Genomic DNA, 14,922 nt, shown 5'->3' on the forward strand with positions numbered 1-14,922 from the left:
TACATTCTGTGTCGTTGTTCTTTCCATTTCACATTTGCAAAGGATGCATCTCAGATGCAAGAATAGACTTTTTGCAAGCACGACGCACTTTGTGAAATACGCAGATTTTTCTAATCCGAATCGAGCAGTGAATGTCGAATGCGCTTATGTAAATTGGGAGTCCGGATCCACCAGATTTCCTAAGGAGGGGCGAACCGGCCCAGGGCGGAGACGCAGCAGGCAAAAACTCCAGCGTCCTGAAGAAGTGGGATCGCACCCATGAATGGGTAACATGAGGCAGCCCAACCAATACGGCTGAACTTAGACCTTTTTGTAATTACATGATGAGCAGCGAATATTTTAATTTTATTGATGAACATTAAAAAAGTAACACATTCTTCAGATGTGCAAGTAAGTCGCTTGCAGTCGGCCGGGAGTTGTGGCGTGCTCCTGTAATCCAGCTACTTGGAGGCCTGGTCTAGTGGACAGCCTGACGTTGGGATGAGTGTCTCAGGTCTACCCATGTAGATTGGGTGTCCGCACTAAGAAGGACGTCAACATGGAGGTCCTGGAGAAGTCCGGGCCCACCAGGTTGTCTAAGGAGGGTCGAAACGGCCCAGGGCGGAGATGCAGCAGGCAAAAGCTCCCGCGTCCTGAAGAAGTGGGATCGCACCCATGAATGGGCAACATGAGGCAGCCCAACCAATATGGCTGGACCTAGAACCTTTTTGTAATTACATGATGAGCAGCGAATATTTTAATTTTATTGATGAACATAAAAAAAGTAACACATTCTTCAGATGTGCAAGTAAGTCGCTTGCAGTGGGACGGGAGTTGTGGCGTGCTCCTGTAATCCAGCTACTTGGAGGCCTGGGGACTTAATCGCTTCATCGTCGTTACGGTCGTTACAAGCTAACGAGTGGCGGGAAATTCAAAAAGGTGGGCACGTGACACATTGCACGTGACGTGTCCCACAGCCTTCACGTATCGCGCGAAGAGCGCCGTGCACGTGTTTTATCACGTACCCACCTTTTCAAATTTCCCGCCCGCCTTTTGAAATTTCCCGCCACTCGTTAGCTTGTAACGACCGTAACGAGGATGAAGCGATTAAGCCCCCTGGTCTAGTGGACAGCCTGAGGTTGGGATGAGTGTCTCAGGTCTACCCATGTAGATTGGGTGTCCGCACTAAGAAGGACGTCAACATGGAGGTCCTGGAGAAGTCCGTGCCCACCAGGTTGCCTAAGGAGGGGCGAACCGGCCCAGGGCGGAGACGCAGCAGGCAAAAACTCCAGCGTCTTGAAGAAGTGGGATCGCACCCATGAATGGGTAACATGAGGCAGCCCAACCAATATGGTTGAACCTAGACCTTCTTGTAATTACATGATGAGCAGCGAATATTTTAATTTTATTGATGAACATTAAAAAAGAAACACATTCTTCAGATGTGAAAGTAAGTCGGCCGGGAGTTGTGGCATGCTCCTCTAATCCTGCTACTTGGAGGCCTGAGGTTGGGATGACAGTTTCTGGTCTAAGCATGTACATTGGGAGTGCGCACTAAAAAGTACATCAACATGGAGGTCTTGCAGGCAGGGGTTTCTAGAGGTTGTGAATACGAATGATCTGCCTCTTGCACTTCTGGTATGCTGCAACCAAAAACCGGAAAATTTTGTGAAGGGGGCTTTCATTGCTCCTCTATGTCCTACACTTTATAAGAGACGATAATGTTGCGAAGTGGTTTTATTTCTTTTGTTCCGGGGTCTGAGGGCGTCCCACAAATATGTCAAGTTGGGCAATTGTACTACACAAATTGGAAGCCTAGGTGCCTGTGGTCCGTGGAGCGACGTCTTCAGACTATCCCTAATAAGTGGCACGTGAAAAAATCTGCAAAAACAAGACATTCATCGTTAGCGTGTACCTTCCATTGCCGAAGTGCTCTTTGTAAGTGAACCACTTATAGGCACAAGCCATGGAGGGAAATAGCAGATGTGCGTAGTAAGCTTTTTGCGAGAAAGGGTACATTCCTGCTAAATCCTATGAAACAAAGAATAGCAAGCCGTGCTTTCCCCCCTGCTGACTTTTCCTGTCAAAATAGATAGATCCCCCCTCCCCCAAATGTATGCTTCCATTCGATTTGAGGGAAAGCCTGACTTCCGTTAGCATCACCTTCTAAAACTCTCCTGTTGTTTACAACTTCACGTGATGACCTTAATTACCTATGAGAATATATAATATTCATATTCGTAACTGTCTTTGACGGAGTCGTAAGGAAATATAAGGTTATCACCATCTTCACTGGCTTCGTATTTTACAACAGCTTCGCAAATTGGTCAGAATCTGTTATCGGTGTAAATATTTTGCTGTGATATGTCCCTAAAACTAGAAGAAAAAGGAAAGATGCTCTCTCTTTTTTCTTCTATTGATCATCATCATCTCAGAAATATGTCGCTTCTGCCGGTGGCACAGTACGAAAACCAAATCTCGCCAGAACCGTAATTCAAAGAAGACATCTCGAAACATTCCTTGAGCTCAATTCCGCGTTCGCTATCGTTCGTGGAACCGCCCGTAGGCTTGATGCACATTGCGCAAGTGATAATACTTGCTCTTGCAATATGTGTTGGCTGATGCCGGGCGCAGAAGGGGTGTATCGTCTATGCAAGTTGTTGTGAGGTGCGGGGCTCTGTCGTTGTCCCCAGAGTGCCAGCCCTAGCTACTGCGGAGTTTCCGTCAAGCGCAGTGTTGCGGCTGTTTGCTCGGTCTCTGACTGATTCTGATCCCAATTACTAGTGGCGGGAACTCTAGTGGGAATATTGAGACCGCTAAAAGTCTACCGGGATGCGAATCCTGCGCACGCAGTTTTCCGGCAGTATTTCCTGGGGTTCCTGAGGATGTCGGCATAGCCGTCTCCGAGGTCGTCAGTAAACGGCCACAAAGTAGCGGGAAGCAGATTGCACGTGCAGTATACATAACTTACCCTTCCTCCCCCTTACGATGATTAGAGAGTAGGGACGGAACGATACCGATACTTTTCCCAATCGATGCTACCGACGTTTTAAGAATATCGATGTGTGTAGTATTGGTATAAATATTCATGTTTTATTGATTTGTCTACCGATAGAGTATTGAGTGAATGTCGATAAATATTGAAAACCTAGCGATAGAACTGAGTGATGGCAGCTGCTGTCCCCTGGCCTGGTACTTTGAAGATAGGCTATCTAGCATGGTGTAATTAGTAGCATCTCTGACCTGCAATCAGAGGTTGTGGGTTCGGATCCCACTGCTGGAGCCTTCTTTGAACTTTTTTTAGCTTCAGTTGAAGTATGCAACTGGGTGTTGTGAGGCTCCTGTTGCGTTTGTTTATTGCCTCATCCACTACAACTAAACTATCCCCAAGCAGCACAACATCTTGGCCCAATATTGGCAATGCCGTCCCAATATTGCACCAAGATTGGAACAGTATTGGGCCAATATTGGGCCAAGATGTTGTGCTGCTTGGGTCGATACCTTTTCGCGTGTATTGATATACAGTCGAGCCCCGTTTACCCGGACAGGGCCGTTCCCGACGAATACGTCCGGATAGCGGGACATCCGGATAAATGAAACGGCGGAATAGAAATGCCATAAATGACCATGTAAACCAAGGTTTATTTAGGATGACACATGAAGGTCTCCAATGACATCTGTTTCATATAAGTGTAGGCGCTGAGTTCCTGCAAGCTTCTGCTAATACCATGGACTTGGGAGCCGTCGTTACGTTGCTCAAGAAGGGCCAGTGCCGTCCTTAGTGCCGATCTCGCATGTTCAACAGTCACAACCGGGGCCTTTTCCTCACTGTCGTCGTCGAAGCCTTCTTGCTGCACATTATCGGAGGTGACAACATCAATCACGTCGTCATCTGTCATGGGGGCGCACGTATCATCGTTCCCATCTGCGTCAACGTAGTCAAAAAACTGCAGCATCGTCCACAGCACTCAGCTGTGCACAATGGGGAAGTGGAGCATCTAGCACAGCCATAGCCGCTTTGGAAGACGCTAACGTGTGACAGGGATAACTCCAACACAAAGAAAAGGTTGAGGTAGTGGGGCCAGCATTTCCTGTGACTCAGGTCGGTAACTGAAGCATAAATACGTGCACTTTCGATTTCTATTCCTTGGAATTCTCGTTCGAGTCCGGAAGCTGAAGTCCGGATAAACGAGAACGAAATACATGGGGCGGAATCCGTTCCCGAGTTTTTGTCCGGCGGCATCTGGATAAATGAAGTCCGGATAAACGGGACTCGACTGTATACGGATAAAGTATATATGTTTATATTTTTATCTATATTCTGTTTCACATTACTCCACATTTCAATGGTTTCGCACCTCTAGTCACTCACCTCTTCATCTAGAACATCAGGCGGTGTCAGACTGCACGAGCAAAGCTACATGCTGGTCTTGCAGTGCTGTCACAGTGGCATTGGACGTGTGCGGTTCACCGGCTCGAAGTGGGGAGTTGCCCGTTGTCAGAGGACGCGTCGTGGACACGAACGATTGCAGGCTAGGACGTCGAACGGTTGCCGACAGGGCTCGCCGTCTCGGACGACGAACTTCACCGTCCAAGTCCAAGTCCTCCTCTTCGTCCTGCAGAGCAAAATGAAAGGCTCTAATACTGCTCAGTTTCCATGCTGACATGCACCCTAGTAGACCTATCCCTGCTTACAAACAAATGACGTCAGATGGTACAACATCGCCGCCAACTTGGTAGAGTGGAACTACTATAGCAAAAAATCAATAAGTCACAAGAAAGCCACGTTTAAATGTGGCTTCTCATATTGTAATACTTTTTTGCAATTGTTTACGTATTAGTAGTTGTATGGCTTTGTTCTGCTACATTCTACCGGTAGTCCTATCTTTTCGGTAGTCCTTTCTGAAGATGGTTATCGGGCTGTTCCATCTTCTGGAGCCTGAAGGGCACGAGTTTCTCTCGGAGTGCACGTGGTGTCTCTATACAAACCAAGCGCGAACTAAATAACAAACCACATTTCGCGCAAGATACGACATTGACTTTCAGACGATGCAACTCTTGGGATGAAGCCTTCTTTTCTTTCCGTGGTGAACTGGGAAGCGACTAAAAACGTGACCTCATTTGTGTGTACCACTAATACAAGAAGCTACCCGTGACCTCCGTAAACGAATATGGCTTTGTGAAGCGGCATTGTTCTCCGCCCGCGCTGTTTTCGTTTCACTATGTCTACCAACGTCATGATTACGTGACGGTGACGTTTCTTCGGTACAAGTCTATTGCTTTTGGACACGAAAGGCTTGACTTGGCTTTAATTATTCAGGATAAAGTGGTCACAGGCACGATAGCGTTGATCGCTCTCCGGATGCTACGAAATACCTCTGGTCAGGATGCGAGCACTGGGGTAACGTGTAGCCTGCGACGAATGACAATAAAAGAAATAAAAATAAAGTTGTTTTTTCTATGAGTCCAAGTAGTTTGTCCAGAACCAATGGGCAGCTTATCCGGCGGTTATGCGGTACAGAACTTAACGAATACGTATTTTCTGACAGAACTGTTTCCATTGTAAAGGTGCGGTGAAATCGTGGCATGCCGGAGCGAAGGACCACATAGAAGCGCACGGAACGCTAGGGCATAACTATGATGTAGATTAGAATGGCTGAGTGGGCCGTTGGTTGAAGAAACGGGAGCTATAAGGACAACGGACAATACACGAGTAAACGGGACCGGCTGCTCCACTACAACAAGAATTTTATTTGTCAAGACCTCTGCTTTTATATAGGTTTGTCATGTAATCAGAGGGGAACATATAAACAGACAGGCCTTGACAAATAAAATCCTTGTGGTAGTGGAGCAGCCGGTCCCGTTTACTCGTGTCTTGTCCGTTGTCCTTATAGCTCCAGTTTCTTCATATAACATAATGCACGAGTAGAAGGCTATAAAGTCAATCCGAATTCCGACTCAAAAGTCCTTGTCCTATCTGTCGTTCCGCAGCACATTCCTAGCATTGCCAATATGGCGGCCTATCTGCTCCAGCCACAGACGACGACGATGAAGACGTGCATCTGCTGCAGCGCGCCACTGCATCTGCCAGCCAGTTCTAGTAGGCGTCAATAGCTCCCGTAGAGCCCATAGTTTGGCATAACGGAGCATAAAACGGGGAGCTGCTGACGCCTGGTTCTACTGGCACTGTCGTAGCGTGAGGCCACGAACATCTGCCCGCTTGGGCATTCAATCACCACCGGTCTGTGGAAGAAGACCATTTCAGCTACATTTGGTGACACGAACGTGATGAACACGCCATTCCATCGCTCTGACGTTATCCTCCCGTTCCATCCTTCTCAGCTAAGACCATCGGCGAGCAGAAACACTATCGGTACAAAGAGTCATGGCAGTATCCCTCTAAGCACTACACCGCTACGTCCAGCTGCCTGGCGTTCTTTCCATGACGGCCGCGACACTAGAGACTCGAGCTCTCCCACCGGTCGCGGTAGTCGCTGCAGCCGACGTCATGGCACCATGAGCCTGCGTCCCGGAAGCTGGGCTTGGCGAACACCACCACCGCACCGACCCGGCGAACACCGCCACACTCAGCACCAAGCATGGCGCACATCACCATCTTCCCCGCGCCCCCTCCCTTGAGCCGGCGAACACCGTCACCCCCCCCCCCCCCCAAACTTCTCACTGCACCCTGTCAACCTCACCCCCATCCTCATGAAGAACGCCAGCGGCAACCGCAATAGATGTCGTGAGCCTGCACTTTCCTGTGCACCGCAACCTCCCCCCCCCCCCATCTGTTCAGTCATCTGTTCAGTGCATCGACACTTCCTGACGCTCTCGCACAGATGCCTCTGTGTCCAAGCAGGGGAGTACCTGTGGCTATGCCTGAGGCGGCCTATCTACTCCAGCCACAGACGACGACGATGAAGACGTGCCTCTGCTGCGCCGCGCGCCACTGCGCCTTCCAGCCAGTTTTACCGGCGCTGCCCTATCGTGAGGCCACGAACATCTGCCCGCTGGGACGTTCCATCACTGCCGGTCAGGACTCGTGTGGAGGAAGACCATCTTCTTCCATGGTCTTCCTGCCCACTGGTCACGCTAATACAAATTGTACTTCGAATTGAGATAAAGCAACAAAAGCTGGTGATTTAGCGTTCAAATGTCTACGATCCTGTTCAGCAAGACGTGAGAAGCTAAACGATTAATCATCACTATACCTGGATATCACAAGGCAGACCCTCTGCGATGGACTTCCTGCGCCTTAGCTCCAAGAGGAGCTCTGAGAACTCTTCTTGCAGCTCGAGCAGTCGCCGCCGCAGGGCTTCCACCTTGGCCGAGGTGCCTGGCTCGGCGCTCGGGTCCACGCGGGCTTCCTCAGCCAAGAGCTTCTGGCCCACCAGATGCAACTCGTCTTGCACTTGGTGGAGCTTGTGGTGCAGCTGGAAAGTAGAAGAAAAAGAAAAACAATGACAAATGATGTCCCTTAATTTCCCGAATGGTACTTGCTCCACCACTCTTGTTTGCAGCACGAGCTTTCTGCTGTACGTAGCTTAAGAGGCTCAAAACCATAAGTTTAATGTGCAGAATTCGCTGATGTTTCATCTGCAACCGCAGGAAAAAGAAAGGGAGAACGTAGGAAGCCTCGCTTCCCTTCTACTTCCTCCCTTTCATTTTCCTGCGGTTGCAGATTGAACTTCAGTTGTTAGTCAGCGCCTGTGGTTGTCAGGTCCTTTTTGTCCTCGTTGTTGCGCTGTATCGTTTTGATTATGTACGAACTCGCCCAATTTTCCGCATTTACTGAGCTTAAGAGGCGTCCATAGGTTGGATGTCACAAGTATAGAGCTACTTTTTCGACTGAGCTACTGTCATTTAACGAGTCTCGTGCACATGACGATGCACGCAGCCTTTGAGCACCTTTGAGCTACGTGACTTACGGCGTGACATGAGGATGCGTACAGGCGTCATACTGCGGGCCAAATGAGGCAACAGCCTCAATTTTTACAGCCTCGTTTTTACAATATCCCATCGTAACTGCACGCATACCGCAACAACTCACAGCATGCCCTCCTACCGTGACGGTTTTCCCGAGTAACGTCACCAAACGTGACGTCACTGCACGAGCCTTATTCATTTAATTTCAATTTGATTTGATGAAGGTTTAAAGAAATTCTCGAGGGCGTCCTCTGTAGCTTTACTAGTACTCAGTGAACGAGCAGTATTGACAGTGGCATACCCGAAGCACTGCTTCGCTACTTAGGACACTCCTCGACGTTCGTGCAAGTGGGCCCTGTTCACCATATTGAAGACACGAGACAGGACACGAAGTACAAAGGACAAGACTGTCCTGTGTACCTCGCATTGTGTCTCTTGTCACTCTTTTCCCTCAAACCTACTTTACTTTTCTAAATGATACTTTTTTTCGCAGGAACCTTTCGTTTCAATCTCACCTCGCACTCCGCTGGGTACCCTTGTACTACTACACTACAATAATCACACTTCTCTCTGTTTCATTTTATCGCCCCTAAGGGCTACACATGACCGAATCGTCTAGCGTGAGTACACGGCTGACATTGTATCTATAGTAGTCCATTAACTGCTATACGCCAGCCTAAGCACACCAGGCAGGATCATTATTTGTTGCGAACGATCGACGATCACGTTCTTGATCAATCTCATCATACCCTTCCTTCATAGTGATCATAGTGATGGTTCTTCTGTGTCGTCCGTTCTCGTTTTTTTCCCCCCAAACTCAGGCTTTTTTACAGCATGGAAATAACCTGCCACGAACTTTCGCCCGAGCAGGTTATAACTACCGCAGGTTACCACTCTGCGCGTAATATGTGCGCGGTGTAGCTTCGTGAAAGCAGAGAGTGGTGGTCGCGACAGTGACATATCAGAAATAAATATGCGCGATACTGGTGCATTAAAATTAACATTACAGGGCCCGATATTGTCGGCCCGATACTTCCCCAAGATTGGGCCATTATTGCCAATACTGGTCCAACACTGGGCCAACATGTTGTGCTGCTTGGGTAATAATCTTATGAGGGTAACGGTATCACTAATAAAGGTATCAAAAAATTTATTTTCTGATTTCTGCCACCGAACTATGACAATGTAGTTCTGAATCAGGACTAGAGCGTGTGGAGAAAAGGGTTTATACGAATGTGCTCTATGACAAACTGTTTATTACTCGTGTCATCGCATGCTGTGTTGTCTCTCATGGGCCAAGCCAGGATCAGGTCTTTCTCTTTGTTGGGATCACCACAAACAGATACAGCCGCCTTCAGACTTAACTGTAACATGCGAGCACGTGACCTGCGAGGATATCAGCGTAGGGACGACCATAGCACTCGGGCGTTTCGGTTAAGCCCGACGGCGCCTGTACCTCCCGGAAACTTGTAACTCTATGCGAAACGCGTTTACTGTTCCCACTGACATTACGCATTTGTATTTTATTTACGCTAGGCATCGTAAATATTGCAATTTCATTTACATTACGCACTTTTGTTGTTGCTGTTGGAATGAATTTTGAATGCGCAGTGTGCGACTGCGACTCCATTTAAGCAACGCGGTAAGAAATTACTGAAAAAGGACACATTTTATTTCGCCATTCTTTACAGTTTTCTTTTTCTTTTCAATCAGCAAATCTTATTTCGCAAGTAGCTTTGAAGTTACGGCGTCGCACGTCGCGCAATTTTGAAGTAGCCCATAGGCTTAGCTATAGCCAGTAGCTTATCCTCTTTTTGATACGGAACGCGGCGTCTAAACCTTCCCGTGGACGCCTTCTAATTACGCGGAGTGACAGCAGATGATCGTAAGCAGCTTAGGCGACTCCCATCTCCCCTTGCGAGGAACTCGAAGCTTTACAGTTCCAATTCGCCCACAACTAATTGGTAGAATGTATCCAAGCGCGGGGTTCTTAGAAAGAGCTCGCTGCAAAGGTGGATGCTGTGTATTCGCTTTCAAATGAACTTCGGTGTTCGGGAAACAGCAAAGACACGTATTTGGACTCTCCAGCTGAAGAACGCAATGATGAAATGACTGTGTGAAGATACTGGCTTACTGATGATAACGATAATTCGTAGATATACGTTGCGAGGCGACAATAATCATGAGCGCGACGCGTTGCTCGAGAAGGACGACGTCCCTTAGGAACTTGTACCGTGCACAAAGATACTGGAATCCTCGGCCGAGTCTGAAGCTGCAGCTTTCGGACCAGAAGGCAGACGATCTCATCAACCGAGGCCGGTATATTGACTTAGACACGATATTAGTCCTATGCAAGATCTTGTTAGCCAACCTACTGTCGCCAGCATTTTTTTCCTTCCTTTTCGTGCCTGTGGGGTGCAAATAAATCCCGTTAGTTGAGAGTTGTGTCCTTTGTCCCTGCCGTCAATCTACTTCACCTACACGCGGAGTGATCCACTTTTCCTTGATGGTCTTCACGTTTGGACGTTGAGGGAGTCAGCGAAATCCCATATGTAATCGGCGTCATGGCTAAGCTCTAGCTAGCGGATCAGAGCTACATGACTGGAACACGACATGGCACATTAGGACACCACGCGTGGAGAAGATCCGCACTCGCTCGGTAGGAGGAAAGAAAAATTCCGTTGAACAGAGGAGGATGGGTTAAGGATGGACTAACACTAATGGTGTGTATTGTCATCGATATATCACCATCGCCAAACTAATTATGCATTAGCATCGAAGTGGAAGTTCAGTCAAGTGTATTGTCATCAAGTAGGAGAACTAACTATGAACGTAGTCCCCTTCAATCCAGCTCAGTCACGTACAACAGACCTTACCATTGGATGTACTACAGGGTCCATGAAGTCAATGTAATTAATGGAGGGTGTAGATAGACATTGAGATTCTTGGGTGCCCAAAGCATATGTCCAGATATGATGTGTCCCTGAAACGATGTTTTTATGGAGGTGATATACGTGGTTGTTTAATTCAAATGGGCCGAACGTGACGCAGAATGGTACCGAAGCCCAAAAGAAGCGCCATGTTTTCTTGGTTGAGAGTACTCAAACTATTGTCTCGTCGTTTGTAGCGAGGTCGGCCCAATGATCTATCCAGACCCCCTTACACCCCTGCTACAACACCTCAATTGTTTGGCAACACCCCTAACTTTTTTTTCCTGTTGACCTCCTACAAAGGGGGGGGGGGGGGGTTCTGTGATTTCAGCTTTAGCCACATGTCGGGAATGATACATAAAGCTGTTACAACGTAACCCTACCAACGTAACCCTAATGACCTCCCTCCCAGATTCTTTCCCCGTGATTGCGATTCTGTATGTCGGCAATAGACGATGTTAGAAAGATGCGCGCGCCACCAAGCGCGCAGCGCAAAGCAGCATGGGAACTTTGACCGACACTGTCGTCTGCTTCGGTTATGCTTTACCCCTACTGACGCTGCTGCTGCGCACACAGGGAATGTTCTTCTACCTCCGGCTCTGGCCGTCTCGTAATGCTCCAAAGCGCTATAAGTTCCCATGAGCCCTTGCGTGCCACAGATGGCGCTTGCTTTTGTAGACCTTGCATGCCACAGGTCCCAATCAAGGCATCTGAGGGATGTTTGGCAGTTCTGTGGGACTGCCTGAGTAGCACTAGTTGATCCTGCTCTTCGGTTTTAGGCGGGAGCAGTACTATTTTTGAAGTGTGATGTGGGCAAGTTTTCGTTAAAGTTACAGTTGGCAATACAAGGTGTATAGAGTCAACAATACAATACAAGGTCCATTGTGGAACCTCAGACAAACCGACCGACACAGGTTCTTTTGGGTCGACTTCAAGTGCAGAATGAATCTGGTTCAACGCTTAAGCAATTTAATTTGAACTCACATCTTTCATGGAATGGCATCAACTACGCATGCGCTATTTAACACGTTCAATATAAACCCACGGCACAATGCGGAGTATATGACATTGCCGTCGGAATACATCTCGAGGAAGACGAATGCCGCATCCGGGCATGTTCGCGTAGCCGACATGAATGCCATTTACGATCTTCTTCTTCTTCTTCGAATAACTGGATGGTTTCTGGAGCTATGTGGTCTCCCTTGTGGACACCTGCAGCTCCATTTCGGTGACGCTCATGTCAGAGCGTTGCACGTTTATGACACGTCTTCGCCATTTACGCTGTCTACACACACTCCAAAGGCAAAGCTGCTTTGTAGAGCATTTACAGATCACGCGCTTATGGTGCTACAAAAGCAACGCACGACACCAAGCATGCTGGGAAGACACAAAGTTGCCAGGGGGGAACCGTTCGTTACTGCTGAAGGCGGTCATAAGTACCTTGTTCTAGGGAGCCGGATAGAGGCACGGCGGTTGAGGTGTTGTCGGTGCTCAAACGGAATGCTCGTCACGTTTGAAAAGCAGCACGTCGTCTACCTCGTAGAAACACGAGCGACGCTGACGACGCGGCCAGGGAAGAAGAAAAAAGAAAAAGGTATTCGTCAATGTACTTGCAACGAAGTTTGATGCTTCGGAAATGTTTGTGTGGCGACATGGCTGCACGACTATAATTACCATTCTTTTTTTGCTCCGCACTTTTTGAAAGCGAAAGGCGGTCAACGCACTTACTTGCGAGAAATTACTGTATATATGACGTGTCATAAACTGATTACGTTTGCTTTCATCGTGCTGACATTTATCGTTGTAAGGGGTCATTGTTACACATAAGAAGGTTTGATACCTGTTGCCATGGGTACATGTGCTGCTTGTCGCATCTGGCAGGAACAGTACTCGTGTTCGAGTACCACTACGGAATAAATCTCGTGTCTTTAGAACCTTATCTAATCTACGTCATTCCAATCTACGTGTCTCACACCGTTTTCTCCCGAAAGATTCTTTCTCTGTGTGAGGCAGAGGTATCATAAAGGTAATTTAATAACATAATTTTTATATGATATAATATATAATAATTTAATAACTTCATAAAAAATAATTTATAGCTTTGACAAGTACGACGTCATAGTGCGCGCGATTCTGCCGCCCGTCTGGAAACACCGCTCCTCCAAGGTCCATGTCCCTCTCCTCACCACAGCTGCTGGCAATCTTCCAGCGTGGGGAGGAGACCAGGAAGGCGTGGGCACTGTTGCTTGGAGGCAGTCGCCATAGCTCTCGATGACATCACCTAGTTTTGCGGGTTCTTCCGGAAATTCTTGGAAACGCATAATGTTCGTTGACGGCATTAATATTTTGTGTATGATTTTTGTGCGAGGCCCTGATTCATAATACGAAATAAAATAACTTTCATCTTTTACTCCGTGGTGGCACTGCAAGGGCTGGGCACCACATTACGCTTCCGTGTCTACGCCAATCATTGCCGGGTAAGTAAAAGGTGGCTAGGAGAGGAAAGGTCATCGGCATTTCGGGGGGGATCAGTCTCTACCGATATTTAATTGCAAGGATACTCTCTCTGATATAAAATGTTAGTGGAGCTCCTGTATCACCATGCAGAGTGCAGAATCATCACGATTTCAAATTGTGAGCGAAACGTTTGAGAAATAACATGACCCCTGAAAATTCATGTGCGGCAACCATTGCAAATCTCCAAATATCACGCGGCGCGCAATATATAAATTCGGAGTTTTCCTGAATATAAGACGGTCGTCAAGAAGGGTACTCCTTAGGTGATTAGATTTTAAAGTCTGGTCTTTTAGAAGGTCAAGGAAATGTTTCAGAGAAACTGTATCGATACACTGAGGTTTGCATACAGCACAAAACGTAAACACATCGTAGATTACAGTATGAGTAATACTAGAGGCACTTTTACAGTTCTAGACACAGATATCAGGCAGGGTTGGTTACACACTCAATCCCACAGCTGAATATATTCTGAAGTATCTCTACAAGCTACTGGAGTCCGTCGCATTGAGGAAAATACGAGACCTTCTTTAAAGAAAGAGTCTATGTTTCCTCACAGCATTATATACCGTGCCACGGCTTCAGTACGGACCTTCAGTAATAACTTCATGAGAAAATGGTGTATGTGGACCTCATGTGTTTCTATCACCGAGAACGAGCCTGACCATACGCTACTGTACTTCCAAACACAATCTAGCTCTGTTGTCACGTTCTTCTTGGTTTGTATGTTTGTCATTGCTTACGTATCATTTACACTTGATCTCGGTAACACCCACACATAGCTCATCTACCCAGACCTACAGGACACGTTATTTTCTATTACAGAGTTCCCCTCTATAGTCTTTCGTCCTGATATTAGTTCATAATAAATAGTTTCCTCAGTTGGGACTTAAAATTATACCCACAGTGAATTGATGTACACAGTGAGCATTTGGGCTTATTACAAACAGTACACACGCTTTGCAGCCTTCGAAATCACAGCAGCATTGAAAGAGAAAGTAGATGAGCTGCAGTGCCTTTATCAGTGTGTAAGCTATACTACACGCAATAAACAGATTAGATGTTTCGCAGAATGCAATTACCTCGTGTATTGGGGGCTTAATAATCTCTCTTTGGCGTCGTTCTGCGGTGTAACTTGTCTTCCTCCGGTGCTCTCCTGGAATCCGTCGCTTGGAAAGCAGGTTGGACATGTGATTCAGCTGGAACACAGCAACGCTGTTAGTGCGCAAAGTTAACCGAAGACGACAAGTTTTCCAGTACAACATTTTGCAGTATAGCATTGTAAGATAGCCCTGGAACATTTTTACTACACAACGGCTGCAAATAGCACGAATCGAGGTCCATATTGTCATCTACATATCCATGACAGCGACAACAACAACTTTATTTTGGGGATAATAAATGGGTTGTTTCATCTACAGAGTGCAATAGCTTATTCCATTGCTCGCGGTAATTTAAAAAGTCAGAAAAGTAAACGGTGCTTTTAGGGCATGGCGCTGGATTTGAGCATGGACCAATCACTTCTGTCACAGTACAAGGGTGAGAATCGAGCTTATTTAAAGACAGTAAG

General features: G+C 47.2%; 1 protein-coding gene across 3 annotated transcripts in view; it reads right to left on the minus strand.

Annotated features, from left to right (window-relative positions):
- Positions 1-1,371: 1,371 nt before the first annotated feature.
- The window catches only part of LOC135401776 (uncharacterized), an 86,479-nt gene continuing 72,928 nt past the window's right edge, over positions 1,372-14,922 (minus strand). For 2 of the 3 annotated variants that reach the window (XM_064634354.1, XM_064634355.1), the window contains exons 8-11: positions 14,435-14,551; positions 7,194-7,415; positions 4,352-4,595; positions 1,372-1,860 (exon numbers count right to left, since the gene is read on the minus strand). In XM_064634354.1, the coding sequence (XP_064490424.1) occupies positions 4,368-4,595; positions 7,194-7,415; positions 14,435-14,551 (567 nt within the window). In that variant the 3' untranslated portion in view covers positions 1,372-1,860; positions 4,352-4,367. Of the gene's footprint in view, positions 1,861-3,664; positions 3,905-4,351; positions 4,596-7,193; positions 7,416-14,434; positions 14,552-14,922 lie in introns of those variants that run through there. The other variant, XM_064634356.1, reaches the window with a different exon arrangement.

Source organism: Ornithodoros turicata, chromosome 7 (assembly GCF_037126465.1).
Source record: "Ornithodoros turicata isolate Travis chromosome 7, ASM3712646v1, whole genome shotgun sequence".
NCBI lineage: Eukaryota > Metazoa > Arthropoda > Arachnida > Ixodida > Argasidae > Ornithodoros > Ornithodoros turicata.